Source organism: Salvelinus fontinalis, chromosome 15 (genome assembly GCF_029448725.1).
Source record: "Salvelinus fontinalis isolate EN_2023a chromosome 15, ASM2944872v1, whole genome shotgun sequence".
Lineage (NCBI taxonomy): Eukaryota > Metazoa > Chordata > Actinopteri > Salmoniformes > Salmonidae > Salvelinus > Salvelinus fontinalis.
The window spans coordinates 41,090,092-41,106,026 of NC_074679.1; the positions used below are offsets into that span (position 1 = coordinate 41,090,092).

At 45.6% G+C, this 15,935-nt stretch overlaps 2 protein-coding genes across 25 annotated transcripts in view; one reads left to right on the forward strand and one right to left on the reverse strand.

Moving 5' to 3' along the window:
• nrxn3a (neurexin 3a) overlaps positions 1 to 15,935 on the reverse strand; it is a 444,245-nt gene that overhangs the window by 361,135 nt on the left and 67,175 nt on the right. The gene's annotated exons all lie outside the window — the stretch shown is intronic.
• On the forward strand, positions 6,476 to 7,840 carry LOC129811994 (C-C motif chemokine 13-like). Its single transcript, XM_055863858.1, has 3 exons — positions 6,476 to 6,710; positions 6,954 to 7,071; positions 7,315 to 7,840. Exons 1-3 carry the CDS (start codon positions 6,647 to 6,649, stop codon positions 7,448 to 7,450), a joined length of 318 nt encoding a protein of 105 aa, XP_055719833.1. The 5' UTR covers positions 6,476 to 6,646; the 3' UTR covers positions 7,451 to 7,840.

Here is a 15,935-nt window from a genome sequence, read left to right on the forward strand (position 1 = left end):
TTCACTAGACTACAGTACTCTCTGTATCTCTCCCCACACTCACACCAACTTCACTAGACTACAGTACTCTCTGTATCTCTCCCCACACTCACACCAACTTCACTAGACTACAGTACTCTCTGTATCTCTCCCCACACTCACACCAACTTCACTAGACTACAGTACTCTCTGTATCTCTACTCACACTCACACCAACTTCACTAGACTACTGTACTGTCTGTATCTCTACTCACACCAACTTCACTAGACTACAGTACTCTCTGTATCTCTCCCCACACTCACACCAACTTCACTAGACTACAGTACTCTCTGTATCTCTACTCACACCAACTTCACTAGACTACAGTACTCTCTGTATCTCTCCCCACACTCACACCAACTTCACTAGACTACAGTACCCTCTGTATCTCTACTCACACCAACTTCACTAGACTACAGTACTCTCTGTATCTCTCCCCACACTCACACCAACTTCACTAGACTACAGTACTCTCTGTATCTCTACTCACACCAACTTCACTAGACTACTGTACTCTCTGTATCTCTACTCACACCAACTTCACTAGACTACAGTACTCTCTGTATCTCTCTCCACACTCACACCAACTTCACTAGACTACTGTATTCTCTGTATCTCTCCCCACACTCACACCAACTTCACTAGACTACTGTACTCTCTGTATCTCTACTCACACCAACTTCACTAGACTACAGTACTCTCTGTATCTCTACTCACACTCACACCAACTTCACTAGACTACTGTACTCTCTGTATCTCTCTCCACACTCACACCAACTTCACTAGACTACTGTACTCTCTGTATCTCTCCCCACACTCACACCAACTTCACTAGACTACAGTACTCTCTGTATCTCTACTCACACCAACTTCACTAGACTACTGTACTCTCTGTATCTCTCCCCACACTCACACCAACTTCACTAGACTACTGTACTCTCTGTATCTCTCTCCACACTCACACCAACTTCACTAGACTACTGTACTCTCTGTATCTCTCCCCACACTCACACCAACTTCACTAGACTACAGTACTCTCTGTATCTCTACTCACACCAACTTCACTAGACTACAGTACTCTCTGTATCTCTACTCACACTCACACCAACTTCACTAGACTACAGTACTCTCTGTATCTCTACTCACACTCACACCAACTTCACTAGACTACAGTACTCTCTGTATCTCTCTCCACACTCACACCAACTTCACTAGACTACAGTACTCTCTGTATCTCTACTCACACTCACACCAACTTCACTAGACTACAATACTCTCTGTATCTCTCTCCACACTCACACCAACTTCACTAGACTACTGTACTCTCTGTATCTCTCTCTACACTCACACCAACTTCACTAGACTACAGTACTCTCTGTATCTCTCCCCACACTCACACCTACTTCACTAGACTACTGTACTCTCTGTATCTCTACTCACACTCACACCAACTTCACTAGACTACTGTACTCTCTGTATCTCTACTCACACTCACACCAACTTCACTAGACTACAGTACTCTCTGTATCTCTACTCACACTCACACCAACTTCACTAGACTACAGTACTCTCTGTATCTCTCTCTACACTCACACCAACTTCACTAGACTACAGTACTCTCTGTATCTCTCTCTACACTCACACCAACTTCACTAGACTACTGTACTCTCTGTATCTCTACTCACACCAACTTCACTAGACTACTGTACTGTCTGTATCTCTCTCCACACTCACACCAACTTCACACTCAGCAGAAACAGCCTTTAACTTTAACTGTAAAATATATTTTCAAGAAATTCTAGAAAAATTATTCCATTATGTTCTGTATTCAAAATGACAGAAGACCTGTTATACAATCATACTGACTGACCCATCTGTTATACAATCATACTGACTGACCCATCTGGTTATACAATCATACTGACTGACCCATCTGGTTGTACAATCATACTGACTGACCCATCTGGTTATACAATCATACTGGCTGACCCATCTGGTTATACAATCATACTGACTGACCCATCTGGTTATACAATCCTACTGACTGATCCATCTGGTTCTACAATCATACTGACTGACCCATCTGGTTATACAATCATACTGACTGACCCATCTGGTTATACAATCATACTGACTGACCCATGTCTCTCTATCTATATAATTTAATTATCAGGGCCCAAGGTAAGAACCAGATGCAGACCGTGTCAAAGTAACAATGTTTATAGCAGCAAAAGAGGCAATAGTACAGGACAGCAGGCCTGCTCAGGGTCAGGGGTCAGGCAGAGTGGTCAGACGGGCAGGTACAGGGTCAGGACAGGCGAGGGTCAAAAACCAGGAGGACAAGAGAAGAGAGACTGGGGAAAAGCTGACACAAAAACGCTGGTTGGCTTGACAAACAAGACGAACTGGCAACAGACAAACAGAGAACACAGGTATAAATACATACGGGATAATGGGGAAGATGGGCGACACCTGGAGGGGGGGTGGAGACAATCACAAAGACAGGTGAAACAGATCAGGGTGTGACATAAATAAGGTTTAATTGAAGATGCATATTTAGCGACACATTCACTGAACCAAGAATCCTGTTTCATTCCAGATCAGAAAGATTCAAGTAAAGAGAGACGTCTATTTTTAATTAACTCTCACTTCCCCATTCTGTCATTAGAACCTCGTATGAGGCAAATGACTGCAGGTTTTCTAAGAACAGACATTGGCAGCACTCTTCTCTCATTGTCATTCTCAAAATGTTTGTAATAACTCGAAGCCAGAGTTCACAGTACTGCACAGAGTTACTGGTGGACACAGGGAGGGACTGACAGTAACTGCACAGGCAAGCAAATGTCAAAAAGTATTTTAAAATCTCTTCTCAGAGAAGTGAATGAATGAATGAATGAATATATTAACAAATGAATGAATTTATGAATCAATTAATTGAAACAAAATACAGTTATCACCCAGCAAACATGACCCCATTGGCCCCATGTGGGCACGGGCTAGTCCACACCAAGCCCACACCATCCCAATGGGCTAGTCCACACCAAGCCCACACCATCCCAATGGGCTAGTCCACACCAAGCCCACACCATCCCAATGGGCTAGTCCACACCAAGCCCACACCAGCCCAACGTGCTAGTCCACACCAAGCCCACACCATCCCAATGGGCTAGTCCACACCAAGACCACACCAAGACCACACCATCCCAATGGGCTAGTCCACACCAAGCCCACACCAGCCCAATGGGCTAGTCCACACCAAGCCCACACCATCCCAATGGGCTAGTCCACACCAAGCCCACACCATCCCAATGGGCTAGTCCACACCAAGCCCACACCATCCCAATGGGCTAGTCCACACCAAGCCCACACCAGCCCAATGGGCTAGTCCACACCAAGACCACACCAGCCCAATGGGCTAGTCCACACCAAGCCCACACCAGCCCAATGGGCTAGTCCACACCAAGCCCACACCAGCCCAATGGGCTAGTCCACACCAAGCCCACACCATCCCAATGGGCTAGTCCATACCAAGCCCACACCAAGCCCACACCAGCCCAATGGGCTAGTCCATACCAAGCCCACACCATCCCAAAGGGCTAGTCCACACCAAGCCCACACCAGCCCAATGGGCTAGTCCACACCAAGCCCACACCAGCCCAATGGGCTAGTCCACACCAAGCCCACACCATCCCAAAGGGCTAGTCCACACCAAGCACACACCAGCCCAATGGGCTAGTCCACACCAAGCACACACCAGCCCAATGGGCTAGTCCACACCAAGCCCACACCATCCCAATGGGCTAGTCCACACCAAGCCCACACCACCCCAATGGGCTAGTCCACACCAAGCCCACACCATCCCAATGGGCTAGTCCACACCAAGCCCACACCATCCCAATGGGCTAGTCCACACCAAGCCCACACCATCCCAATGGGCTAGTCCACACCAAGCCCACACCATCCCAATGGGATAGTCCACACCAAGCCCACACCATCCCAATGGGCTAGTCCACATCAAGCCCACACCATCCCAATGGGCTAGTTCACACCAAGCCCACACCATCCCAATGGGCTAGTCCACACCAAGCCCACACCATCCCAATGGGCTAGTTCACACCAAGCCCACACCAAGCCCACACCATCCCAATGGGCTAGTCCACACCAAGCCCACACCAAGCCCACACCATCCCAATGGGCTAGTCCACATCAAGCCCACACCAAGCCCACACCATCCCAATGGGCTAGTTCACACCAAGCCCACACCATCCCAAGGGCTAGTCCACATCAAGCCCACACCATCCCAATGGGCTAGTCCACACCAAGCCCACACCAAGCCCACACCATCCCAATGGGATATCCCACACCAAGCCCACATCAAGTCTACATCAGCCCAATGGGCTAGTCCACATCAAGCCCAGCTACTTCATAGTGTTGAGGCGGGGGCTCATTAGAATATTTTGGGACATGGTTTGCACACAGTTCTTCTTCTCACCGGTCTTGGGGCAACCTGCCTTGGGGCCACCTGCCTTGGGGCCACCTGCCTTGGGGCCACCTGCCTTGAGGCCACCTGCCTTGGGGCCACCTGCCTTGGGGCCACCTGCCTTGGGGCCACCTATCTTGGGGCCACTTGTCTTGAGGCCACCTGCCTTGGGGCCACCTGCCTTGGGGCCACCTGCCTTGGGGCCACTTGTCTTGGGGCCACCTGCCTTGGGGCCACCTGCCTTGGGGCCACCTGCCTTGGGGCCACCTGTCTTGGGGCCACCTGCCTTGGGGCCACCTGCCTTGGGGCCACCTGCCTTGGGGCCACTTGTCTTGGGGCCACCTGCCTTGGGACCACCTGCCTTGGGGCCACCTGCCTTGGGGCCACCTGTCTTGGGGCCACCTGCCTTGGGGCCACCTGGCTTGGGGCCACCTGTCTTGGGGCCACCTGGCTTGGGGCCACCTGCCTTGGGACCACCTGCCTTGGGGCCACCTGTCTTGGGGCCACCTGCCTTGGGACCACCTGTCTTGGGGCCACCTGCCTTGGGGCCACCTGGCTTGGGGCCACCTGTCTTGGGGCCACCTGCCTTGGGGCCACCTGCCTTGGGGCCACCTGCCTTGGGGCCACCTATCTTGGGGCCACTTGTCTTGAGGCCACCTGCCTTGGGGCCACCTGCCTTGGGGCCACCTGCCTTGGGGCCACTTGTCTTGGGGCCACCTGCCTTGGGACCACCTGCCTTGGGGCCACCTGCCTTGGGGCCACCTGTCTTGGGGCCACCTGCCTTGGGGCCACCTGCCTTGGGGCCACCTGCCTTGGGGCCACCTGCCTTGGGGCCACCTGCCTTGGGGCCACCTGTCTTGGGGCCACCTGTCTTGGGACCACCTGTCTTGGGGCCACCTGCCTTGGGGCCACCTGCCTTGGGGCCACTTGTCTTGGGGCCACCTGCCTTGGGGCCACCTGCCTTGGGGCTACTTGTCTTGAGGCCACCTGCCTTGGGGCCACCTGTCTTGGGGCCACCTGCCTTGGGGCCACCTGCCTTGGGGCCACCTGTCTTGGGGCTACTTGTCTTGGGGCCACCTGCTTTGGGGCCACCTGCCTTGGGGACACCTGCCTTGGGGCCACCTGCCTTGGGGCCACCTGTCTTGGGGCTACTTGTCTTGGGGCCACCTGCTTTGGGGCCACCTGCCTTGGGGACACCTGCCTTGGGGCCACCTGCCTTGGGGCCACTTGTCTTGAGGACCATCGTGGAGCCGATGAGCAAATTGCTTGTTTGCCGAATGTGGGCAGCCTACAGGGACCAATATTGTAGCCCTCATTATTTATAATTCTTCTAAATAAAAATTACTTTTAATATCTGAATTAATTGGAAATAATACACACTGTCTGTGTATGGATTTAATAAGCAGTAACATGTTTGAAGGATTTTGCTGCAAACACTGAGGCATTAAAGCACAGGAAAGGGGAAGATGATGAGAAGAGATCTGGGTAGGCAGGATCTTAGAAAGACTACCGAGTGACAACAGCAATACAGGTTGTTTTTATCAATATGGACACAGCCTAATATCTGCATTTAAAAGGTGAAAGATACATAGTTAAATTAAAGGATCACTTACTGTATATACTAGTTGCTTATGATGTAGATAATTTAATTCAGTCTGAATAGTTGTTGTATTTGGATGTAATGTATCATAGTATATAGTCCACTTTAATAGCCTTCCTTTTATATGCAATTTTCTTGTAAATGTATTCTGCGTATTTCAGAAAATAGCAGCGCTACTGAACATCCTGGAGGAAGCAGAGTTACAGAGAATTGAAGAAGAGGAACCTGAAGGGCAGAATGTTGGTTCTTAGAAAGATATTCAAAGTGCATGAAGGAATAGAGGGGAGATTCCTTCATCAATTGTCAATGGGTCTGATGGACCAGCTCTCTGTATAAAAGACAGGTCAGATCAGACCTCAGACATAGAACAAGAGCATCAGCTAGACTTCTGACACAGAACCAGACCAGAGCATCAGAGACCAGAACATCAGAGACCAGAGCATCAGAGACCAGAGCATCAGAGACCAGAGCATCAGAGACCAGAGACCAGAGCATCAGAGACCATCTCAGACAATACAATCTTCAGCATCTCAACCATCTCTGAACCATGAAGACCCTGACTGCTCTACTCCTCCTGGGACTGCTCTGCTCCCTGCATACGACTTCTGCAGGTGTGTGTGTGTGTGTGTGTGTGTGTGTGTGTGTGTGTGTGTGTGTGTGTGTGTGTGTGTGTGTGTGTGTGTGTGTGTGTGTGTGTGTGTGTGTGTGTGTGTGTGTGTGTGTGCGTGCGTGCGTGCGTGCGTGCGTGCGTGCGTGCGTGCGTGCGTGCGGAGTAGCCATGTTGTGTAATACGCTGTTGGAGACCCACCTGGAGATCTTGATGTTAACTGTGGTTTATGATCATTTGTTTACAGGAGTCATCGCGTTGGACACTGCAACTGAATGCTGTATGAAATTCAGCGCGAGGATCCCTCTTCAACGAGTGGTTTCTCTCAGAACAACCTCCAGTAGCTGCCCTCGCAAAGCACTGATGTAAGTAAACATAGTCTACTGTAAACTGGAAACATCTGGGGTAGCCTGGTCCCAGATCTGTTTGTGCCTTCACGTCAAGTCCTTGTCATGCCAAACATGACCAGGAGTAACAAGGAGTTGGCATGATAGCACAAACACATCTGGAACCAGGCTACATCCAGGCTACACTGTACAAGACAAGATGGAGCATTCATATTATAGACTGGATGTTCTGAGAGACAATGTGTTGTGTATCTGTTGCAGTTTCACCACAAAGAAAGGGAAGACCTTTTGTGTTGACCCTTCTGAAGCCTGGGTCCAGAGTCATGTGACCAAGATTGAGAGCAGATCGACTGCTGCCAAGACGACGACGATGTCATCAACCACCATCACCCCCTAACACCCTAACCCTTGGTGGTGCACTATAAAGGGAATAGGTTGCCATTAGTGGTGCAGACCTTGTCAGGCATGTTGATACCCTGTCTGAAATTGGTATAGAGGAGGATCAATGTAATGTACTAGGTTCATCTGAGATTGGTACGGAGGAGGTTAAATGTAATGTACTAGGTTAATACCCTATCTGAGATTGGTATAGAGGAGGATCAATGTAATGTACTAGGTTAATACCCTATCTGAGATTGGTATAGAGGAGGATCAATGTAATGTACTAGGTTAATACCCTATCTGAGATTGGTATGGAGGAGGTTCAATGTAATGTACTATGTCCAGGATATACAAATTGTTTGTTTTTCTAAAACTGTAAACATATTTGACATGTATCTATTCAGTAACCTATTTAATATTTTATATTTTATAAAGCTGTTGAAGATTTCAAACATCCTGTGAAAGAGTGGTTCATATTATTCAATTAATATATTGATGGGTTGTAACTAGGTCTATTCTACTGATATAGATATTGATGGTTGTAACTAGGTCTATTCTACTGATATAGATATTGATGGGTTGTAACTAGGTCTATTCTACTGATATAGATATTGATGGGTTGTAACTAGGTATATTCTACTCATATAGATATTGATGGTTGTAACTAGGTCTATTCTACTGATATAGATATTGATGGGTTGTAACTAGGTATATTCTACTCATATAGATATTGATGGTTGTAACTAGGTCTATTCTACTGATATAGATATTGATGGGTTGTAACTAGGTCTATTCTACTGATATAGATATTAATGGGTTGTAACTAGGTCTATTCTACTGATATAGATATTAATGGGTTGCAACTAGGTATATTCTACTCATATAGATATTGATGGTTGTAACTAGGTCTATTCTATAGATATTGATGGGTTGTAACTAGGTCTATTCTACAGATATTGATGGGTTGTAACTAGGTGTATTCTACTGATATAGATATTAATGGGTTGCAACTAGGTATATTCTACTCATATAGATATTGATGGTTGTAACTAGGTCTATTCTATAGATATTGATGGGTTGTAACTAGGTCTATTCTACTCATATAGATATTGATGGTTGTAACTAGGTCTATTCTACTGATATAGATATTGATGGGTTGTAACTAGGTATATTCTACTCATATAGATATTGATGGTTGTAACTAGGTCTATTCTACTGATATAGATATTGATGATTGTAACTAGGTCTATTCTACTGATATATATATTGATGGGTTGTAACTAGGTCTATTCTACTGATATAGATATTGATGGATTGTAACTAGGTCTATTCTACAGATATTGATGGGTTGTAACTAGGTCTATTCTACTGATATAGGTATTGATATGGTGCAACTAGGTCTATTCTACTGATATAGATATTGATGAGCGGATGATGTGGACGTGTTCATGGGGAAACATCCATCCACTATGAATGAGAATCAATCAGCACAAGGAACATTTTTCCTAGGAAAGGTCCAGCGTAGTCCACATGTAGTCGAGTCCATGGTTTTTCTGGCCATTCCCATGGATGTAATGGCGCGGTGGGGGGGTTTTGGGGGGGGGGGGTGACTTCCTGTTACTCTGACAATCTGCACACTGGCTAACCTCATTTTCCACATCCTGGTCTTTGGCCACCAGACATATGACCTCGCTAGGCCTTTCATTCTCGACATACCTGGATGCGACTGATGCAACAACTTCAGTAGCATACCATGCCCTTGTGGTGGGATAACGATTCTTGAACCCCACAGAACACACTCATCTCCAACACTCAATGCCAAGCGGCGAGTGTGGTAAGGCATGATCTGAGGCTCTGTCACTGTAGGCCATCCTTTCAGGATAAATTCATGCACTTGTGATAACGTCACATCCTTTGAAGTCCATTGCCTGATTTGTGCTGTGTTCACCGCTGCATCATCCAACACGTCGATCATCAAGACCTGGTCATTTTCTTCTTCCTGAATGATAATTTCTGGAACGGACAGGCTACTCAGAGCATCACCATTCCCATGGTATCTACCTGGTTTGTAAATGATTCTGTACTCGTAGGTCCTAAGCCACACAGCCCAACGTTGAACTCTTGGAGAGACCATTTGTGGTACTGGCTTTTGTTCATGGAACAGAGAGATCAGAGGCTTATGGTCGGTCACAATAGTGAATGTTCTCCCGTACAAGTACTTGTGGAATCTCTGTATTCCGAATATGACAGCCAGTCCTTCCTTGTCCAGCAGAGAGTACTTTTTCTCCGCTGGCGACAACGTTCTTGACATGAACCCGATAGGTTTCTCTGCACCGTTCTCCATCCGGTATGATAGCACCGCACCATAAGATGAGGCATCACACGATAAGATGAGATCTCTGTATGCTGAGTAGTGCACTAGCACTTCTGCTGATTGCAGTAACATTTTTGACTTTGCAAAAGCTTCTTCCTGTCTTTCTGACCATTTCCAGGCCACATCCTTCCTTAGCAGTTGATGCAGAGGAGCTAAGAGGGTAGAGAGGTTCGGGAGGAAGCGATTGTAATAGTTCAGTAAGCCTAGATAGGCTTTCAGCTCTTTAACGTTTGTCGGAGCTGGAGCTTCCACAACAGCCCTCACTTTAGCTTTGACAGTGTGTAACCCCTTGGCATCCACCTTGTGACCCAGGTACTGCACTTCATCAGCTAACAGTGTACACTTGCTCCTCTTCAGCCCGGAGACCGGCGTCCAACCATCCTCCTCAAAACTTCACCCATGTTTCTGAGATGATCCTTCCTTCTTCGTGACTCCCGTGACAAGAATGTCGTCGAGGTAAACCACTACCTTGGCTATCCCCTGCAGAACTCCCTCTGTGGTTCGTTGGAAGATAGCTGGGTGCAGAAGACCCCGAAAGGTAAGCGTTTACAGGTTAACATCCCTCTGTGGGTGTTTATGGTCAGGCACTTCTGTGAAACTTTATCCATTAGCACTTGCTGATATGCGTGACTCATGTCCATTTTTGTGAACTGTTGCCTGTTAACGTTGAAAGCAAATCCTCCACTTTGGGTATGGGGTACTGCTCCAGAGAGGAAACTCTATTTACAGTCGACTCATAGTCACCACATAATCTGATTGAACCATCTGGTTTTAGTATGGGAACAACTGGTGCTGCCCACTCAGAGAACTTGACAGGTATATTTATATACTCTGCTATATGTCTGTCAATTTCCACATCCACTTTAGGCTTCATGGCATATGGAACTGATCTTGGCCTATAGAATCTGGAAGTAGCATCAGCAGCAACATGAAAGGTAGCTTGGACCCCTTTTAATGTCCCTAGCTCTTCTTTGAAAACCCCCTCATGCTTTGAAAGCACCTGCTGTAGTGTCAAGGTCTCTGTGGTGACATGTTTGATTTCATCCCAGTTCAATTTTATTTCCTTCAACCACCCTCTTCCTTGTAAGCTGGGGCCAGTACCTTCCACTACTAAGAGAGGTAGACTTCTCTTTCCTCCAACCACCCTCTCCCTAGTAAGCTGGGGCCAGTACCTTCCACTACTAAGAGAGACAGACTTTTCTTTCCTTCAACCACCCTCTCCCTAGTAAGCTGGGGCCAGTACCTTCCACTACTAAGAGAGACAGACTTTTCTTTCCTTCAACCACCCTCTCCCTAGTAAGCTGGGGCCAGTACCTTCCACTACTAAGAGAGACAGACTTTTCTTTCCTCCAACCACCCTCTCCCTAGTAAGCTGGGGCCAGTACCTTCCACTACTAAGAGAGGCAGACTTCTCTTTCCTCCAACCACCCTCTTCCTAGTAAGCTGGGGCCAGTACCTTCCACTACTAAGAGAGACAGACTTTTCTTTCCTTCAACCACCCTCTCCCTAGTAAGCTGGGGCCAGTACCTTCCACTACTAAGAGAGACAGACTTTTCTTTCCTTCAACCACCCTCTCCCTAGTAAGCTGGGGCCAGTACCTTCCACTACTAAGAGAGGTAGACTTCTCTTTCCTCCAACCACCCTCTCCCTAGTAAGCTGGGGCCAGTACCTTCCACTACTAAGAGAGGCAGACTTCTCTTTCCTCCAACCACCCTCTCCCTAGTAAGCTGGGGCCAGTACCTCCATCCTGCAAGCGGCTGGCTGCAGCCATGGCACCCTGACAGAGCTGAGATATGGCCTGAATGGTAATCTACTAAATACACACACACACACACACACCGACAAATACACAAACACTTTATCAAAAAAACATATTTGCTCAGGCGACAGATTCATTAGAAAGGATATGTATCGCAACCATCAAACCATCAAAACGAGGAGCATAGAAACAGACCAATAAACTACGACAACGTTAGGTTTGAGACAAATGTGTAGAAGAAGTGTAGGGGCCAACATCAAGCCCTGTTGCCCTGTTACCCTGTTAAGATACCTGGCAATTGCATACACGGCAGGGATGGACATGCTACACGATACAAAACACGATAAGCTCACAATGCACACGTCATAGAAACACGATACACACACAATACACACATGACAACTAGACAGGTATCAGAAGAATCATTTGCATCATCCTTTCAGTGTATTATACAGTGACCTTTTCCTCTCGGAAACGTTACAAGCGTCTGGAATCTGGGAGACATCCCTGATGTATTCTGTGTTTGTCACTACTGGCACTCTATACCTACAAGACAACAGAACGACACAGGTGCCCAATTCAACAGCGCCGTAATATCAAGGATTACTATTGTCTTCAAATGGTCCATTTCAGGCCGGAATTTTAACACAAGGTCAGACATCAGGAGACAAAATGTGTAATACCACAAAAATATGTATACATGTATATTAACTGTCGTGAAAAGGAGTGTGACTACAGCAGCTAGCACGATTTAACCTGACAGACAAGCAGGCTTACATCTCAAAAAACTCCAAACCTTAAAACACAAGCTCTCAAGGAGTGAAGTCTAGAACAGCTCCCAAAGGAGGCCTGCCGTCTGCCTGTTAACCACACACACACACACGCGCACACACACGCACACACACACACACACACACACACACACACACACACACACACACACACACACACACACACACACACACATCCACACACACACACATACACACACACACACATACACACACACACAAAATCAGCCCCCCCCCCCCCCTTCGCACACACACACTCCAAGTTCTGAGCATGACAGAAAAACTGCAAACACTGTCGTTTCCTTCTCATCTCTCCTTCTGTCACTGCAGCAAAGCAACTGTCAAGAACAGAAGAGGAGAAGAACACAGGACTGAAGCCCCTTCAATCCTCTCCGGCCCGTTCCAAACGTCCTCTAACCACAGTGTGGTGTTATAAAAGAAAGCTCTCCTCGTTAGGACTTGTGGCCAAAATTCACCTTGTCTGCTGAACTTTATATACAAATGAAGTCGGAAGTTTACATACACCTTAGCCAAATACATTTAACTTCTTGTGGCTGCAGGGGCAGTATTGAGTAGCTTGGATGAAAGGTACACAGAGGTGCCCAGAGTAAACGGCCTGCTCCTCAGTCATAGTTGCTAATATATGCATATTATTATTAGTATTGCATAGAAAACACTCTGAAGTTTCTAAAACTGTTTGAATGATGTCTGTGAGTATAACAGAACTCATATGGCAGGCAAAAACCTGAGAAGAAATCCAAACAGGAAGTGGAAATTCTGATGCTGGCCGATTTTCAACCAAGATCCCATTGAAATCACAGCGAGATTTAATGAGTTTGCACTTCCTACGGCTTCCACTAGATGTCAACAGTCTGTAGAACTTTGTCTGATGCCTCTACTGTGAAGGGTTGCCGAATGAGAGGGGAATTAGTCAGGTCTGCCATGACCTGACCATGTTCTAACCATGCGCTTTCACATGAGAGGGAGCTCTGTTCCGTCGCTCATCTGAAGTCAATGTAATTCTCCGGTTGGAACATTATTCAAGATTTATGTTAACACCATTCTAAAGATTGATTCAATACATCGTTTGACATGTTTCTACTGACTGTTACTGAACTTTTGGACATTTCGTCAGCTTTTAGGAAATGCGCTTCGCGACTTTGGAATTGTTTACCAAGCGCGCTAACAAAAGTAGCTATTTGGACATAAATAACGGGCATTATCGAACAAATCAAGCATTTATTGTGGACTTGGGATTCCTGGGAGTGCATTCTGATGAAGATCATCAAAAGTAAGGGAATATTTATCATGTAATTTCTATTTTTTGTTGACTCCAACATGGCGGCTAATTTGACTATTGTTCTGAGCGCCGTCTCAGATTATTGCATGGTTTGCTTTTTCCGTAAAGTTTTTTTTTTAAAATCTGACACAGCGGTTGCATTAAGGAGAGGTATATCTATAATTCCATGTGTATAACTTGCATTATCATCTACATTTATGATGAGTATTTCTGTTGAATCGATGTGGCTATGCAAAATCACTGGATGGTTTTGGAACTAGTGAACGTAACACGCCAATGTAAACTCAGATTTTTTTATATAAATATGAACTTTATCAAACAAACATACATGTATTGTGTAACATGAAGTCCTATGAGTGTCATCTGATGAAGATCATCAAAGGTTAGTGATAAATGTGATTTGGCGGTGACCTAACATAATTGTTTGTGGTGCTTTCGCTGCAAATCCTATTTGAAATCGGACACTTTGGTGGGATTAACAACAAGATTACCTTTAAAATGGTATAAAACACATGTATGTTAAATTATGAGATATCTGTTGTTTGAATTTGGCGCCCTGCACTATCACTCGCTGTTGTCATATCGATCCCGTTACCGGGATTGCAGCCATAAGAAGTTTAACCTGTTGGGGATGGGGGCGCTGTTTAGACTATTTATGCTAATTGGGTAATTTTTGAAACGGCTTCCCACAAAATCCTTGATCGTACAATATGCATATTATTATTATTATTGGATAGAAAACAGTCTATAGTTTCTATAGGAGTTGAAATTTTGTCTCTAAGTGGAACAGAGCCCATTCTACAGCAATTTCCCTGACATGGAGTCAGATTTGAGAAATGTTGGCCACTCTTCTGAAGTCATTTAAAAGGGCACTGTCGTTGCTATGACTATACGGACACTTCTTACGTCTTCCCCTGGATGCCTTTACGTGATGACGATTCCAACGGGGTCGATTGCGCGTTCACAGGCCCTACAAATGAAAAAACCCTGAAGCTAGTCATTCTTTGGGAGCTGCGTCATGAGCCTAGAGGACACCGGCGCGCACCTGTTCCAAGCGTTATCTTTTCACTCGTTTTAGGAGCTAAAAACATCATAAGGTAGTTAATTTAAGGCGTTTTATAGCAATTTATATCCGTTTAGTGCGATTTTGGGACATTTATTTTTGCAACGATGTGAAAAGTTGGGCACGCTTTTCAGTTCATCCCGAACGCAGTTGACATTTCCACATGGCAAGAGGACAGCTTTCCACCAAAAGACGATTTCTCCCAAGAAAGGATCCTTTGCCCAAGATACTGATGGAAGAACAGCTCAAGGTAGGACATTTTTATTATGATAAATCGTGTTTCTGTCGAAACATTTTAGTGGCTTAGGACGCCATGTTTTTTGACGTAGCTTCGCTTGGCGCAAACTGTATTGAAAAGTAAGGATAAATTAAAAAATGTAATAACGCAATTGTATTAAGAATTAAATTGTCTATCAATCCCTGTCCACCCTATATTTTTTAGTCACGTTTATGAGTATTTATGTATAAGAGTAGATCACTGTCTAAGTGGCGCAAGGACATTTTCTGACCAGCTGAGCTACATTTCACATTGTCTAACCATGATTTTGGTGGCTAAATATAAACATTTTCGATCAAACTCTATATGGATTGTGTAATATGATGTTACAGGAGTGTCATCTGAAGAATTCTGAGAAGGTTAGTGAAAAAATTAATATATTTTTGGCGATGTTGACGTTATCGCCCACTTTGGCTAGAATCAATGCTGGGCTGCTATGTGCTATGTGCTATGCTAATATAACGATTTATTGTGTTTTCGCTGTAAGACACTTAGAAAATCTGAAATATTGTCTGTATTCACAGGATCTGTGTCTTTCGATTCGTGTATGCTGTGTATTTTTACGAAATGTTTGATGATTAGTAGTTAGGTAAACACGTTGCTCATTGTAATTATTCTAGTCCATTTGTGATGGTGGGTGCAATTGTAAACTATGCCATCTACCTGAAATATGCACTTTTTTCTAACAAAACCTATCCCATACCATAAATATGTTATCAGACTGTCATCTAATGAGTTTTTTTGTTGGTTAGGGGCTATAAATATCTTAGTTTAGCCGAATTGGTGATGGCTACTGGTGTTGGTGGACAAATAAAAGATGGTGGATTATGCTAATGTGTTTTTAGGTAATAGATGTACATCTTTACATATTGTGTCTTCCCTGTAAAACATTTTAAAAATCGGAAATGTTGACTGGATTCACAAGATCTGTGTCTTT

Coding starts and splice junctions, on each gene's coding strand:
- LOC129811994 (XM_055863858.1), top strand. CDS start 6,647: ATGAAGACCCTGACTGCTCTACTCCTCCTGGGACTGCTCTGCTCCCTG. Junction 6,711..6,953: donor CCTGCATACGACTTCTGCAG/GTGTGTGTGTGT, acceptor ATTTGTTTACAG/GAGTCATCGCGTTGGACACT. Junction 7,072..7,314: donor TGCCCTCGCAAAGCACTGAT/GTAAGTAAACAT, acceptor TATCTGTTGCAG/TTTCACCACAAAGAAAGGGA.